Source organism: Anomalospiza imberbis, chromosome 1 (assembly GCF_031753505.1).
Source record: "Anomalospiza imberbis isolate Cuckoo-Finch-1a 21T00152 chromosome 1, ASM3175350v1, whole genome shotgun sequence".
In the NCBI taxonomy this organism is placed as follows: Eukaryota; Metazoa; Chordata; class Aves; order Passeriformes; family Viduidae; genus Anomalospiza; species Anomalospiza imberbis.
Window position 1 is genome coordinate 139,078,383 of NC_089681.1, and position 17,364 is coordinate 139,095,746.

The 17,364-nt window shown below is 41.1% G+C and overlaps 1 protein-coding gene across 2 annotated transcripts in view; it reads left to right on the forward strand.

Moving 5' to 3' along the window:
* Positions 1-15,297: 15,297 nt before the first annotated feature.
* The window catches only part of CCNY (cyclin Y), a 119,976-nt gene continuing 117,909 nt past the window's right edge, over positions 15,298-17,364 (forward strand). Inside the window, exon 1 of one of the 2 annotated variants that reach the window (XM_068173591.1) lies at positions 15,298-15,865. In XM_068173591.1, coding sequence (XP_068029692.1) covers positions 15,712-15,865 — 154 coding nt within the window. In that variant the 5' untranslated portion in view covers positions 15,298-15,711. The remainder of the gene's footprint in view (positions 15,866-17,364) is intronic. The other variant, XM_068173647.1, reaches the window with a different exon arrangement.

A 17,364-nucleotide genomic window follows, 5' to 3' on the forward strand; every position in this document is an offset into this window, starting at 1 on the left:
AGAGAAACGACTGTGGTAAGGAAGGGTAGATGGTATTGTCAGAATAATGGTGTACAGACAGCAGACCCTGACCAGCATGGTACCTGAAGACTTCCCAGGAGAGGTGAGATTGAATGCTCTTTGGCAGAGGAGGAATTTGATGCATTCTACACATCTGGGACAGGGATTCTGATTCTGTGCCATAGAAGATGTGCCATGAACATCCCAGGCATGGATTATGTCATTTTAAAGGGTAGTAATAGTTTTGTTGGCTTCATATGTCAAGTTTGATCTGAAAGTATGAAGTAGGTTTTGCAACTTTGAAGCTAACTGAAAACCCTAATGGTATTAGGTTGTGTTAGGCGTTCAGGTTAGGTGACTGTAAGCAGCAGGTCTGTGAGCACTGAAAAAACTGTAGCTCTTAACGGAGCAAAACTGTAGCCATGTCAGGAGCTCTTAAGACCGAGATATCCAAGTTTATTCACATCCCATTTTAAACAGCAAAACCTTGACTTTGGCAAAATCTGGCCTTGTTGCAGTATGCTTAGTCAAATATCCTGTTCTCATTAATATTTCTATTTTAGTGAATTTGGATATAATTAAGCTTGAAGTACAGAGATAACCATGACCATTAAATACTAGATAAGGATTATTTTGTTTCTCTTTACTCTTCCTTATCAGCTAGTATATTTTAACTTATTTAGCATAAAGTAAAAGATTATTTCTGAGTAGTTCCTAACCTTTCGAATGTATTGTAGAAATGTTTTATGGAGATTTACAGAGATGAAAAATTGTATAAGAATACATGAAGGGCTTAAGCTAATGTGTGCCTCTGCAACTCTTGGGAATGAGTCAGCTATTCATTTGGAATTGAAAATACACAATCCCAGGAGGATATTATAAAGTGTTGTGGAGCTATTTTGTTAAAAATTTATTGGATTTTTGTCAATAGTTAATTTTCAGTATTTTTATGTAAATGAGAATTCACTGTTACCTGTGAAACAGTCTCAGAATAAAAACCCAAAATTCTTCACAAGATTTGTTTTTCTTTGTTAGGGAGGTTTAAATTTGAACATTGTATATTGCTATAAAGTTTCCTGACCCAAGTTTCTAGTCTAACCTAGATAGTTATTTAGTTTATGTGGGTTCCCAATGTCAACTTCAAAAGTTATGTTACTCAGATGAACAACATAAATTAATAATCAGTGCATATCTGAAAATGTTTGAAGATATTTTTGTCTTCATTTGCAGTATCATGTGCCACTGGTACTGGCTGACAGCTTTAGGATGTGTGATTAGTTCTCTGTGCAGACAGAAACCTATTTTTTGTTCTGTATTTATGCTTTCAGTCTTATCAGTACCTCACCAAAAAATCCTGATTTACAGAGCTGTTATGGATCTTGCTTCTCCAGTTCTCTACACCTGGCTTGTTCAATCCCATCTGGAAACCAGTGGTTGCCTTAAGCTCTTGCAGTTTCTGTGCACTTCACCATTCTCTTTATGTAAATTGATTTGTATTAGGAGGTAGGATAGCACAGGCTTTTAATTTTAATTCAACAGATCAGCTTGTTGAAATAGGACTGTTAAAATAGTTATCCCTAAAAATGTGTGGGTGTTTTGGTCCATATAGTTAAATTGCATACATAACAGGGTTCCAACGCATATGTGTAGTAACTATAGACTTCAGGATACTCAGATCAGTGGTGAAAATAACAGTGGCATAAAGAGTTGCAAAACTGAGATCCTTATTTTCCAAAAAAGAGATGGAGATATATATTCCTTTCTCAGAAAATTGAACACAGATACTAAGTTAGTCTCTTCTGGCAACCCATCGGTACCTCAATACTTTCTTTAGCAGTGTTTTTCCCTTTATTATATAAAGGAAATTGATTAGTGATGAAGGCACTTGCCTCCTGCTGTGGCTGGCTAAAAATACTTGGTCTGCAATGGAGTAATGTTTCATCTCTTTTCTTATAGTAAAAAAAAACCAAAAAAAAAACCCCTTAACTCAAATCCAATATAAAACATCAGTGAAGGCTTCTTTCTTGACAGCCCAGGCGTGTGAAACTCCAGAAGGATTAGAATAACATTAAAGTTCCCTGTGATATGTACCACTGGTCTCTTCTGATCTGAAAAGACCAGTGGGTGTGATAAAAATACCATTTGTTTATGGCTTTTCATAAAATGAACTCTGGAAAGTATAAAACAAGGTGAACAGGGTACCCTTTTGTTGGAAGCTGTTCTGATACTGCAAATGCCATTTAGCTTATATCCATGATGCCCATAACACAAGAAGAGTAGTTGGTTAGAGTGCCTGCTCCTATATAGTAATTCCTATACTCCCCATGGATATGTGATGAAGGAACAGGACTGAGCATTTCAAATGCATTTCAAAATAAGAGAATGAGCAGGACAGAATATCTCATGTGCACTTCTCTGTGCAATATACTTTAAATGCTTGGAGCTTAGAGTAAATGTGTGTTTGATAATGCTTAGTTAATGGCATAATGCATCTCTCATTGAGATGTTTACTTCTGTGACTTCAGAATCTCAAATCTTTGAACCTGTAACCTAATTCCTATTTCTACTATAGCCAATAAGGTTAAGGAATAAGATCTAAATACTACACCAGTGGTAAAATCCTGATACTTCAGTCTGTTGCCTAAGTTTCCTCTCCAATGCTTGGGGATGATAGTCTTGCAAAGGAAATTCTGTAAATCACATTGGAGCTCTGCTGAGTTGGGTGGTTAGTGAAGATAGCACAACTTTATTGTGCAGATGTTTGAGCTGAAACCAGCATTCGTTCCAGATATTGTGTAGCGATGCAATCTGAAAAAATGGAATCCCAGTTGTGCAACATTTCCATTTCAAACCTCATTAGAGAACTGGGTTTTGTGTTTATTCAGGCTTAGTGTTTTAAGCCACTTGTTCTACAGTCAGATAAGGTCTTGTTACCATTGGGGTCTGAGGGTTTGCATTCTATTCATTATTTGTAAAAAATGCATTTTTAGTTTGTAGGAGTGACTTAATTTTGCTTTCTTTGACTTTGTGCTGGTTTTGGCTGGGGTAGAGTTAATTTCTTCACAGTAACTGGTATGTGGCTGTGCCTCAGACTTGTGGCGAGAGCAGTGCTGATAACACAGAGATGTTTCAGCTATTGCTGAGCAGTGCTGATACAGCACTGAAGCCTTTTCTGCTTCTTGTGAGGAAGCTGGGGTGCCATTCTCTGCGTGTAAAGCTGGGGGAAGAAGGGTGGGGTGGATGTTCAGAGCAATGGTGTTTGTCTTTCCAAGTCACCATCAGGTGTGATGGAGCCCTGCTGTCCTGGGGATGGCTGAAAAGCTGCCTCCCCATGGGAAGTGATGAATGATTCCTTGTCTGCTTTGCTTGCATGCACGGCTTTGGCTTTACCTGTTAAACTGTATTTATCTCAAACCATAAGGTTTTTTTCACTTTTACTCTTCCAATTTGTCCTGTATCCCAGCATTAGGGGAGTGAGGCTGCATGGAGCTGAGCTGTGGGTTGGGTTTAAACCACAACAGACTTGTTAGCTAAGTACAGAAATGAGGCAAAGCTCACTTTAAATGTGTATTCCCCAGAGAGCTGCCCTAAAAACAGGATGAAGACTAGAGGTGGCGGACTCCCATGCATACAGGAAAGGCCTGGGATATGCCTGAGTCGGGATTTATGTCCCAGGGCTGTTGGCAATCCTGTGCCTTATGCAGATTCCAAGTTCTGCAGCAGAAGCTTGACAGTGGAGGTAGGAATTGTTTCTCTATTAAGTTACATTTATAGATATTCCAAAATTACACTTGCAAATGGACAATTTTTTCTTCAGTATACAAGATACAATAACCAAGACAGCCACTACTCATCACTGTATGTATTGCAGGTGAGAGAAGATTCAAAAATGCAAACAATGCTCAAATGCATAAAATAGAGGTACTAAAAAGGGCCTGTGTCCCTCCTTTGAAAATGAAAAGTGTCTCCGGAATGCCTTGACAGAGAAAAGGAACTAGGATTTCCCACACTCCAGGGACAAGAAAAAGCAAGAATACTTGGTATACACAGCTGCGAATATAAAATGCTGTAAACTTTACAGGAAATGTGAAAAATCAATGTAGCTAGAGATGGCAGCCATATGACATAGGCAATGCATTAGTCCAATAGGAACATATCTGGATCTAGAAATTGTGGACACAATCTGAAAAACTTTGGCCTCTGCCTATAAAAATATTTCCTGCTGAAGTCCCAGATATGTACAGTAAAAGGTAAAAGAAATATTTCTGTAAATAAAAGTATTAATGAGATTTGTGGAACAATACACAAGTACCTTTATCTCAAAAATGCTCAGAACTAAAACTGCCCATTCTTAACCTAGACTTCAAGAAATTAAGGAATATTTTTTCTTTTATTTCAGATAGAATTCAGTAAACTTTGAGACAGCTGCAAGGAAGCTAAGACTTAATTCTTCCAGGTTATGCTTGTTCTCCAAATGTGTAAAAATTAGTTTTCCAGCCAGCACTCTCATGCCAGTGCTTCACATACAAATAATACTCTATAATCTCAAAGGTGTTAGGAAGCACTGAGAGAGCCTTGCATTTGTAGGCCTTTCTTCAAAGGGTAGATCACCTCAAATTTATTATAATTTGTTATATCCTAATGTAACATACTTTTGTTGGTTTTGTGAAGGTAACAGCCAGATAAAATCCTTTTCAATCTTGTCTATTAGCTCCTCTTATGTTCAAGTAGATTGCTAGAAGTCAAGATTAGCATGACATCACAACTTTGGAAGTAGAATCACGTAGCTTGCAGTTTTCACATGTCTAACTAATAGTAAGTTGGAGTGGGTGAGTGATTGTGCAATAGCTGTTAATATTTTCTTTTTGAGAAGCGGCATGAAAAGAGATTAAGTTTCACTTGGTTATTTAGCCTCTCATTTCCATGAAAATTGTTATTTTGTCAAAAAATATATAACTCCTCCTTTGACAGAACATTACAATTCTAATTTTCCTTTGGCACAGCAGAAAACTGCATCTGTTTCTTAAAAATATATTTCAAGTATTGCACTAGCAGAGACCCACCAACTGCGCTTGTGATAAAAATTATTATTTCCAGCATAATAGGTAAATGTAACAGATTAATAAAAAGCCAGTGCTAGTTTTAGCATCTGTATTACATATTGCTCGTTCTTGGTCTGTGCTCAGAAATGCTGTCTGATATTCTAGGTTCTTGAAGTGGAAGCAAATGATACAACCAAAACAAAAAGAACAGCATAGTGGAAGATTTCAGATAAACTGCTGAAGCTACAGTTGTCTGGCACTAGTCAAATTCACATGATTAAAAATCCTCTCCTGCTTTTATTTCAGCATCTTAGAAAAAACATTGAAATGTCCTGCAAAAGCAACTGGCAATATAGGAGTAGTGATAGGGAGGATTCATGAGAATACATTTGCTCTTGGAGATGATTCCCAAATTTAGGCTGCTGTCTCAGTCACTTAAGCCCCTTGAGTGAGCCCATGACCCAGAAAAACAGTCCTGTCTTTCCCCAGTCACGTATTTCCACTGCTTCTCCTGAGCCAGTAATATTGTTAACACAATTACATGGTAAGCTGGGTTAGAGAGTAGCTGAAAACTTTGCCTGATTAAATTCAAGCAGAACAGGCTGATTGATCTTCCTCTATGGCCATACAAATAATAATGTGGGCAGGGGGGAACAGACATGATCCTGCATGTGGGAGATCAGGACAGCTGGTTTTATCACAGTGAACACATGATTCAGAATATATCTTGTGGTTTTGAGGACATGAATATAAAAATTGGGAAACTATCATCAGGGGCAGCAAAAGTTCCCAACTCATGTGCATAGCAAAGGAATTGCAGACAAGGATTTTCCTTCCTCTGTTTATGTGCTGGTCCCATGGAAAGGAAAGGGGGACAGTTTTTTGTCTTTCAGTGTTGGCCATTTTTAAATACTTTGTGTACCATTAGTAGGATCTGGAAGAAGTTCTGCATATTGGATGCATCTGTGGTAAACTGAGATTTTCAGTGGTGCAAGTGAAAATTAGACTGTTGGATCTTGTTTACTTCCACTGGAAAGGAGGCCTTTACCTCCAAAGCTCAGAGTGGCAAGAATCCCTTCTGAAATGATCCTCGTACATTTGTTCAAGTGTTGCAGTCATTGGGCCAGAGTGATTTGACTCTCCTTGGGACAGACTCTACTATGCAGTTTTTAGTGATGCTCTATTCTGCAGGGGCCCCTGACACATTTATTGCTTTGATGGCACCTGCAAAATTGCACATTAAGTTTAAGCACATCTAAAAGCAGGATATTGTCAAGAGTGAGCACTTGCAGTGAAACAGTTAACTCAGTGGTTGTATTTCTGCTTCTCCCAGTGGTTGTTCTGGGAAGTTTTGTTCTGCAGAGCTGGTTTAGGTTTTTTGTTTTGTTTTGGCACTTTTAAAAACTCTTATCAATGGGATTGTGCATGATTAAGAGTATAGATCTAATTCAAAGAGTCTGTGAGTCCTAATGCTCTAGATGAATGATAGAAAATTTATTTTGCATTATGTAATGTATAATTTTTTCTCCTTTTGTTTGCTACATTATGGCCAGCAGCATGATTTATCCTGAACCTAAACACTTTGCCAACACATATTTGATTAGAAATATTAGCCATTACCAAGACACATATTTTAGCTATGTAGGCAATCCCATACCAGCTGTGAATTCTTAAGATAACTCAGTCTGAACAACTGGGAAAATTATGAAACCAATTAACAAGGTCAGACAAAATACTGTATTATGCTTATGGATAATCCACAATATTAAACAGTGAGATGTATCTTTGGCAGCTTTATTTTGGACAAAGACAATTAAGTTTGAGGTTAGAGACTTTGTAAGCTTGAATACATAATTAGAGTCCAAAGATTGCATTTCACTGGTCTTTAAGGGGCAGCTGCAAATATCTGACCTGAATTGCCTAAGCACTCCAAATAAGGAAGTCTTCTTTGTAAGATAGTACCAAATTTTATAATTCATGTAACTCACCCAGTATTAGAAATTATTTTAAATGAGAGATTACAGAAACAAACAAGTATTTTTTATGTGTTTTTGTCATTTATTGGAAAGGTCGTGCTGCAATTTTAGGAGTTTTACTACGAAATTTGAAGAAAATGGGCATATGCTTTTAGACAGCTATTCTGTGTTACACAAGATATTTTTCTGGTTTTCAAAATGAATTTGAGGAGGTCTTTCTTTTCTGTGGAGCTAAGCTTATCTAGAGGGCTACAATTTATAGTCATATCTTGTTATATGCTTTTATGTATTCTTTATACCTTAATTGTCAAATAATGTGACAGTTCAAAGTTCCTGGAATGTAAAAATCTGGTGTCCCTAAATCTTTTCTAGTTAAGTAGCTTTAAAGTAAAGAGACACTCATCACTGAATTAATCAGTGTTATAGAAATGTCACGTGCATGAGCACAACAGAAATATGCTGCAATAAACCTGGTGGTGCAGTTGGCTGGACCCAAGAAAATACCTGTTTTAATGCACTAATTTTATTTCCTGAAGCAGTCCCTAAGGGGAATTTTTGAGTGACAGCAGAGGACACTTGGTTGAAGTATTAGCTGAAGAGTTCCAGCACTGAAGGGTAGCATTAACTTTGAATGAAAAACAGCAAGCTAGTTCCTTACTTGATATAAAAATGTCTTCATTAATTATATTCTCTTTAATTTGAAGTATAATTCAAATTGACTAGATTCTTCCCAATGTTAGTCAGCAGTTTCTTACAAAATGGCTGTGCTGAGTTCCCTGTTTAACCACACGTTGCAAGATGCAACTGCAGGTCATGGGGCCTGCTGGCTGGTCAGCTCCTGAAATTCCAGAGCTGCCACAAGGACTGCGGGACCCTGAAAACATATAAGAATTATGTCCTCATTAAGAGTTTAAAAAGTATGGCTCATTTTGGCTTTTGATTATTTAGAATACTCGTATGATAGTATAGTTGTATTTTTATTAGTTGCACTTGGTTTTATTTTCATGTTTGCCAGGACACTTTATTCTTTATTTCACCATAAAGTCCTGCTTCTTTAGCTGCTTTAATTCTTGTCACTTTTAACTGTATGAAATGGATTCCCAGACAGCCAACAGGAAGTGTTTTTAGGTCAGCAGCTAATTTTCCCAGGCCTGTTTTGCAGACTCTTGTGATTTATACCAACTCTATTTATAGAGGAAAGACTTTCTTTAACCTATGAACTTGCTATCCTCAACGTTGGCATTTTTTCTATCAGCTGATGTATCTGCTTGTTGAGTGATGGTGACAGCAAAATTAATAAGCTACACAAGTGGAAAAATGTATTACAACAGACAAGAATTTAATAATTTAAAGATGATCTTGGCGCTGCCTGCATCCTGCAGTGTTAGTGTGCATGTCAGAAGCACCATGGGGGGAGGACAGCACATCTGTGATTACACAGTAATCTCTATTTTATTTACTTGGTCCCCTTTCCTGTAACACATGAACAACTTGCTGTTTTAAAGATTTTAGTCTTAAGAAACCCCTTTCATATAGTGAATTCTATGATTCCCTTGCATTGAAAGGGATATGAAATATGGGGGTTAAGTGGTGCACAGTCTGCAATGGAGCAGAAAAATGAATTTGGGTTCCTTGACTGTGGGCAAATCTCTGGGTGGTTATTCTCAAAAATAAAACAATCATTAGTCCTGTCTCTCTGGTTTCATAGTTTAAAATGATAACAAAAACCCATGAGTTTCACCTGATTAAAGGAAAAAACTTTCTTCTTCCCCTCCCTTTCCCCAAGTAATGGTAACTTAATCTAAGGATCATGCCAGGTTTTGCTGTATTTGAGGGGAAATTTTAAATGTTGACAGGAAAGCCTCAATTTTATTTCTGTTGGCTTGCTAATGTCCTGGGTACTTTTCATTGCTCTGGAATACAAAGAGGCAATGTTTTTGTTACTTGTATTGATTTTGTAGCCTTTCTACTCAAAGGACATTGATATCAACGACCACTGATAGTGGCCAGAATTCACAAGAAAAGCTGTTGGTCTGTTTCCATGTATAGTTTTCAATCTTGCATTGTTCTTCAAAAGAAAATGTCCTGCCACATAGGACCTGAGGAAATGGAACAAAATCTGTAAGAAGTACAAACTCAAAATTACATATCTGTTGCTAATTTGTTAAGTACATTAATTAATTTTTGGTTCTTTACTTTTAAGATCCATATTTCCATTTTCTGTATTTTCCAGACATATACATGGGGGTTTTTGGCCTCTCTACATTTCCAATTGAGTTCCTACAGGTATTCACAATTGTAGTACCCTGCTAAAAATCAAAAAGTCTCATGCCTGGACACTTTTCTATTGAAAACTTTGATGTTTCAATTTAATTTTCATACTTTTTAAAAATTTTTCTTACTTTGTAATTTCACCTTTTGATTTGAAAATTAAACAAGGAAAGTCTATTTTCACTCAAGACAGATGTTAATACTTAGGGGAACTTAGCTTAAGAATGTGTTTCACAGGAATAATTCTTAAGATTCATCTGTACAGCTCACCATATTTAGCTTGATTCCCTGTCTCTGAAACCTATAACTTTTCTTCAGGTCTATCCTTCAAACAAAACACTTTTTTTATTCTAGTTTAAAAGGATGGTCTTCTGAGGAGCTGTAAGATAAAGCAATAAACTTCCTTCATATTCTTCTTCACACAGAGAGCTCAGCCTGACACATGATAGACACATGATCTTCTGGTGAGCCATGTTTCGAAAGACCTCAATTACTTGCATATTACCCTTTATTAGCTCATATTACAGGACTTGTAAGCTCATACTACACAAAAATGTTTTTAACTGTGAGCTGCCACAACTGATAATCAAAATTACGAGGTATTGACAGTGGGTAAAAGTAAGGGATGTTATTTTCTCAAGATGAATTTGAGAGAAGATGGCTTTGTATGAACATGCTGTCCCAAATTGCTGGGCCTGGTTCAGTTCTTATTCTTGGTGGAAATTAGGCACAGCTACATTGAAACTAAAGAAGTTGCATTTGCCTAGACTTGTATGAAATAAGAAGAGACTAACACATACGCCTTCATAGAATGGGATCTTTCACAGACAGGACAGATTAAAACACAGTTGGCTCTTATTCATAATCCATATAGACTCTCTAGCTAGCAAAGTGCTTTGTGGCAGCACTGCCTGGTTTTACACATTTTGTTTTGTTTAGTTAGGCTTTTCTCTACAAGGGGTTTTATTGTTCAAGAGGGGGCACTCCCACCCTTGCTCATAGTCGAGTCATGGAGTAATTACTGCTCTTTACATGCCAAGATCTCAGACCAAGAAAAGGCAGCCAATCCTGATACAGGAAGACACACACTGGCACAAAAAAACTAACTAGGGAGACAATGACGAGAGGAAAACACAGAGTGAGTCTGTATGGGATTGTGCTCTATCTGCCTGTGACAGTAGCATCAGGGCCAATGTTGTTTTTCCCCAGTAGCTTTCCAATATAGTTACTCCATTCACTGATGAATTAAGAGTATGTGAAACTGTGCCAAAGCTAATCAAGTCAAATTCCACCCAGCTGGTTAAATCCAATTGCCTGTGCCTTCCTCCACAATTCAAGGGCATCCATGGTACACTCTGCTGAACTGCCTCCTCTCTCCCGAAGCTCACTGCAGGTCTGTGCAGTGTGGGTGATCTTTCCCCATAAGCATAATGCATGGGTTTCTGGCTGCTTCTGAGTGCAGATCTTATCTCATTAAATCCCTGAAGAAACAATAAAAACAAAAACATCACTTACATATACATGTGTGTGTATATATGCATATATATATATAGGTAAAAATATTCTAGCACAGTTGTTCTTCAAGTGTTTCCCCTAAAACAATGAACAATCTTCCCCTACTGTCTCTTTCTGCAGTGATTTCAAGCTGAGAAACATGGCACTAATAAAAAAGATTGTAATATAAGATAATATGCACTTATCTGGGCTATGTATATTTCGGGAAGTACTCCAACACTTGCTCTCTGGTGTATTACCTTCCTTCTTGAAGCAACTGTTTCCTCCTGTATAGTAAGTGGCAATAGGCAGAGTCCCCTAGTTGCCACACACTTCAGAGTAGGAGTGTGACTTAGGGCTTTGCATTCTTGCCTAGAATAGTATTTCCTCATGGGCTAGCATGAGACTAATATCCCAATTTATGCACTAAAGTTGAATACATTAATCAAATAGCCCAAATTTCTGCCTTGATCTTCAAAAGAAATCTTTATTTACTCTTTCCCCATTTCTCACTGATTCCAGCAAGGCACTTGATTCCTGAGAAACAAATGTGCCATTCACCAGAGGAATAACTCCGCTGATACCATTTGTGTATTTTTAAACCGGGTCCCACCTCTTACATACTCCTTGTTAGGTCTGGGTGTCTTTCCTGTGAACAGTAGCTGCAGCTATCTGCCATGCACAGAAACATCCACCTCTCTCTGGCGATGGCTCAGTGCTTGGGCTGGCAGATAACTTGTGTCAGGGCTGAAAGGATGTCTTCTGGCAGGCACTGGATTTCTACCTCCAAGAAAGAGAATACTGTCTTAACCCTGGAAGAATCAACACCTTCAGCAAAGGGGAAATCTGCCATAGGAGTAGTCTATGCAAATACTTGCGGGAGGGAATCTAAGACATGATCCTGAATGCATTCCCTTGAGGAGCAGCACAGTAAAAGGCCCTACAGCCTGGGTCAGAATCAAGTGTGATGCATTAGGAACTTGCCTTCAGGAAGGAAGTCTGCTAATACGACTGATTTCAGGCTTATAACAATAAATGCAAATATTAACAATAAGAATTGTCAGAGGGCTAATAACATTCCTCAGGTATGTTCATGACTGGTTTTAACTGATGTGGAATTTATTACTATCATAAAAAAAATTAGCTATTACAATCAACAAAGGCTAGGGAATGATTCAGTGGACCAGGCTAAACTCATTGTACATGGGAATGTTAATTTTAAGCTTTTGCTTAAACTCCAGACAATGATTAGCTCTGACACAATGGCATTTTAGAGTGGCTGTACACCCCAACTGCGAGTACAACTCCAACTAAACATCAGATGGCGATGTGGGGAAGGTATTGTGTGACGTGAATTTCTCAGCCTGTATTTGAAAGATGAGCAGAACCAAAAGATCTGGTTATCACCACTCATCTATCTTAAGGTTTTGGGTTTGTTTTTTGGTTTTGTTTTTTTTTTTTTTTTTTTTAACTGTGCTTCACAAATAATTTGGTTTGCGAGCGGGAAATACTTTTGGATTAAATAATACTTTTAAATTTTATCTGCTCAAAATAGATAAAAAGCTTATATAAGCAAAACACTGACCTGTATCTGCTGGTTTGAAACACATTTTTTGACAACATTCCAGGAAGATTTTAATCGCAAAATTTAATGGGTCACATAATTAATTTTAGCCTATTAAAATCCATTGTCTTTTCTATAGTGGAGTATCTTTTGTACAGTGGAGATGCTATGGATTTAAAATATTTTTGTACAGGAATAGGCTTTTAGGTGTACTTTTTAAACAAAGGTATGTCAGCACTGACCAATCGTGAAAGCCTTGGCCTTAGTTTAGGGAGCTTTATGGTGTTCCCCCGCTGATGGCTCCAGAGGGCAAACCCATAAAAATACATAAATCATAAATCTCAAGAACAGAATAATCTCTAATCAAAGAAGAACATACATTGATTTCTAAGCATGTCAATAAGATACAGTGAGCTGTACCTGCTTTACTGTATGAATATTTATCAAATAATGCAGTTACATTTGCATCATGCACTTCATATAGCTGAAATAAAATAATCATAATCAAATCTCAAATATCTTTGCATGGTATATATTTCACCTGTTCTCAGCTCTTACATACCAGCAGGATACCATTACCCTAGAGCAGCATCCCTTTTCTTTGATTTGAAATATGTATTGTGGCACCTTTGTCATTATAATGTACTTCAGCAAGCTCCTAGAGTGAAAAGAGGAGGAATAAAGGTAAAAATTTAGAATGAAAGGCTGCAAGTAAGAAAATAGGTAGCTACACAGAATAATAGAATTATGGATATAATATAGAATGGTTTGGGTTGGAAGGGACCTTAAAGGGCATCCATCTAGTGATCACATGGTCACATCTAGTGATTAGTGGCCACAGCCAATGATCACAAATTTTAAATACATTAAAGCAATTACATTGTTTAGTTTTATAATATTAGTTTTAAATAAAATGCAAAGATTAAATCATTCCTTTCTAACAAAGAAAACATGTATTTTTAAGCTCTACTTACACATTTAGAGACGCAAAGTTTGTACTTAACCCATCTCCATCATTATGTGGCCTGTTTTGTTTCAAAGCTTATGAAAATTGCAGAGTAAGTATAAACTGCAGGTTGTGTCTAAGATTTTGCTACAACAGATTTACAATTGTTACAAGTTTCTAAATAATTAGGGGTTATGAAATGTTTATGAAAAAATGTAGTGGGATTGATACTTCAAGGCAACAGTTGCCTAGTTAGCATTACCCATAAAGTACTTAAAAGACCATGGCACTGGTGCCCTAGGAGCAGTGACACTTGAAGTTGTGACACGTGGAGTTGAAAAGGCCACAAATGAGCACGTGTCCCTGATTCCTGCGGGAAGGTGGAATTTAACAGGGCAGGTAGATAAGTCTTGCACAGAGATCTCACTAGCTTGAGGTCCTCTTGTAAAATGTGGTAAGCAGGCATTTCAGTAACATCTTACTGTTCTGTTGTATATATACTGAGATGATTTGATTCTTTAAAAATTGTGTTGAGATTTTCGGATTGTTGCTTATGCCCATTTGAGACCTGACCTACCCTGCTGCCAGGTTAAGGTCAGGCCTGGTCTGAGCAGGCTCAGGCTCAGCTGGAAAGCAGGTGAGCTCCAGTGGAGGGGCTGAGGTGCCCTCAGCAAGTGATGACATGGTGGTGGAAGGCACTGGTGGAAGGCACTAGTTAGCATGACATCCTCCTAGACAGCATTTCTAAACCAGAGCTCAGCAAAGATTTTCCTTTTATCTGGATGCAAACTACTGAAGACACTAATACAAAAAAAAAAAAAAAAAAAAAAAAAAAAAAAAAAAAAAAGATGCTAAACCTAGCCTTAATTTTTGAGGTACTCAAACAGAAAGGGACAATGTAACTCCAAATCTACTGCCCGTCCATGTTTGGGGAGGGGAGTGTCATAAAACTAGTTACAGAAGACATCCCCAAAACAGCTTGATTTTGAAAAAAAACTCACATTCTTTTTCTTTCTTCTTGATTCTTTGTACCCCACTAGAGTACATTTGCATCAATAAACATTCAAAAGGTAGTTGAAAATAAAAAAATTAGTTTTCTTTGCAATGTGTGATCTGAAAAATAAAATAGGATAAAAAATTCTAAGTCTTTCATGTAATCATGTGACTTGAGCAGATCTTGTGAAAACATCAGCTATCATGAGATGCCTGACAGATTGAGTAATGGCTCCCTGGACACAGGGCTGTAAGTCAAAGCATCTTTTATAAACACAGTAAAGTGCTTTTCTCTTGTCAAATTATCAGTGTACCCATTCAACTACCATGACTCAGACCTCCAGCCGTCAAGAGATTTGCTTAGATTACAAACATTTAAAGAAAAAAACTCCAAAACAACAAAAAAGACTAATGAGAGCCATGCACTATCCCCATCTTTACCATTACTTAGAATAGGGCAAAAGTGGATTTTGAATGGATGGGAAAGCCCTAAACACGGGGAAGGTGTTACAAAGGGGCACTTAACACCCTCTCATTTCTCTGTGGCCTGTTATCTTTGGAACGGTCAGTCTCCAGGAGAGTTTAACAAGTTCTCAAAGAATTCGTGCGGTGCCTGCAAATCTCTGGGACACCAGGGACTGTCTCCGGTCGGACGCGGGTCCCCACGGCGGGGGCAGGGCCAGCCTAGGGCTCCGGCCTAGGTCCGGGCGGCCCGCGGGGTCCCCGGCGCGGCCGGGAGCACGGGGGCGTTCCCGAGGAGCCCCCGGGCCAGCGGTGCGGCCTCGGCCCGGCCGGGCCCCCGCGGGGAGGGGAGCGCCCGGCGCCGGGACGCTCGAGTGAGCAGGGCCGGGGACGCAGGGGCCAGCGCGCCGGGAGCCCCGCGGCCGCGGCTCGGGCGGGGCTCCGTCGGTGGCTGCCGGGGCGGCCCCTCGGCCGAGCCGGGCTCCGCCGCCGCTCCCGCAGCCCGCCCGGCGGGAGGCGTCACCGCCCGCTTGAACCGGAACCGGTTCGCGGGGGCCGCCCGGGGCGGCTGCTGCTGCCGCCGCCGCTCCTACTGCGGTGTCGCTGCCGCGGAGGCTGCGACGCAGCCGCGTGGGTGCGTGCGCGGAGCGGGCCCGGCGGCTGCGCGGGGGCGGGGGAGGATGGGGCCGTGCCCCGGCGGGCCCCGCGCTGCCCGCCCGCGGAGGAGGGCGGCTTAGCTGCCGCAGCCCACGCCGGCGGGCCGCGCTGCGGGGCCGCCTCCGCGGATGAGCCGCCGGGGGGAACCGCCGGCGAGTGCAGCCGCAGGGCGCCGCAGCCGCCGCCTCCTCCCCCGCCGCCGCTCCCTCTTGTCGCCGCTGCCGCCCATGGCTTCCCGCCGCTCCCGCTAACTGGCCGCCCCTCGCCTCCTCCCGAGCCGGGCCGGGCCGGGGCCGGGCAGAGAAGATGGGGAACACCACGTCCTGCTGCGTCTCCTCCAGCCCCAAGCTGCGCCGGAATGCCCACTCTCGGCTGGAGTCCTATCGCCCCGAGGCCGAGCTGAGCCGGGAGGACACGGGCTGCAACCTGCAGCACATCAGCGACCGGGAGAACATCGACGGTGAGCGCGGGCGGGCGCCCCGGGTAGCCCCCGCAGCCCTTCCCCTCCCCTCCGCTCCCTGCGGCGGGCACGGCTCTGCCCCGGCCGCTCCCCCGCGGGTGGGGCCGGGCCGGCCGGTCCCGCTGCCCCGGCGCCGTGTCCCTCGGGGCCGCCGCGGTCTGTGCTGGTCACCGTGCCCGCTCCCGCGGGGACGCCGCGGTACATTCCGGCTCCAGAGCTGCTCGTGTCCCCGGAGAGAGCTGTGCGGGACCCTTCTAGCGGGGGCTGGGAGCATCCTCGCACCGCGCCGCATCCTCTGGCAAGGTGCAGTTTTGCAGCCCCGGGTCTGCGCTGCCGAGACCCTTCGCCCTTCAGAGTATCGTGAGGTGACATTACGGTCAGTCCCGGCGGGCTCGGACACCCGGGGCTCGGCTGTGGCCCAGGGGAGCGTCCCTCGCCCTTGGCAGGGCTGTGTGTGCCGAGCTCACGTCACCTGCCGGGATGTCACCTGCCGGGCCTCTGCAGGGGTGAGCGTTTAAAGGACAAACCCTGCCAGCGATAAAAGTGGGAGAAATGTTTCCCATGACAACCTTCTCTTCCAGTGACTTTTTCTTCTGTTACTGTCATGGTGAGGCGCAGTGCTCATCATGAATACTGCCTTGCCCTCTCTTTCTCTGCAGAGATATTAAAAAAGCCATGTTCCTGTTGGTTTAGTCGTGACTGAATGTGGTGCTGTTCGGCTGGCCAGAATACAGCTTTATTTTAAAGATGTGGGCTGGGTTAATGTATACATGTAATTTAGTTTTTGATTAGCTGAAGTATTTAGTCCTAAAACTTTACTTGCTAAAAGGTCAGCTATCTCATGGGTTTGTTCACATGAACTGCTTTTGGTAGAAAGCCAGAAAGTAGGACTTTGGTGCCCTTCAGTTTGCCTTCCACATTTTTTTCACAGCTTATTACATTATGTTATTAGTGCAGAATTCAATGTTCAGTCACTTCTTGACACTGGTAAAGTTGTGAATCCCATGGAAGCATATAGGTACCCTCACTGGTTTCTTTCAGTGAGGTATATTCTAGAAACAGGAATGTTTTTCAGATGTCTTTGCTACATGCAGCTGAAAAATTGAATGTAACAGGATCAGTAGGTGGAAAAAAAAATACATAATGGTCTGATCTGAGAAAGCCAGGGAGATGAAAGAACCAATTGTTGATCTGTGAATGATTAATTCTTCCAGCAATCAGTGGTGTACAGTGTAGCAGGATGCAGCTCTCTCTGATGGTACGGATTTCTCCATCTATAACAACACAGGCTGCAGTAAAGTTTTTGGTCAGAGATGTGTGGGTTTTGTACCTTGTTCTCAGTGTGCTTTTTTTTTTAATGGATGGGAAGAAAGGCTTTGATGGAAATAGTAAGTGCATGAGTACTTGTTAAAATGTGCGTGCAATGCAGATAAGTTCCTGCATCTTAGTAGTTATTTGCAAAAACCCCAGATCTTTATTGGTTGGTTGTTTCATTTGTT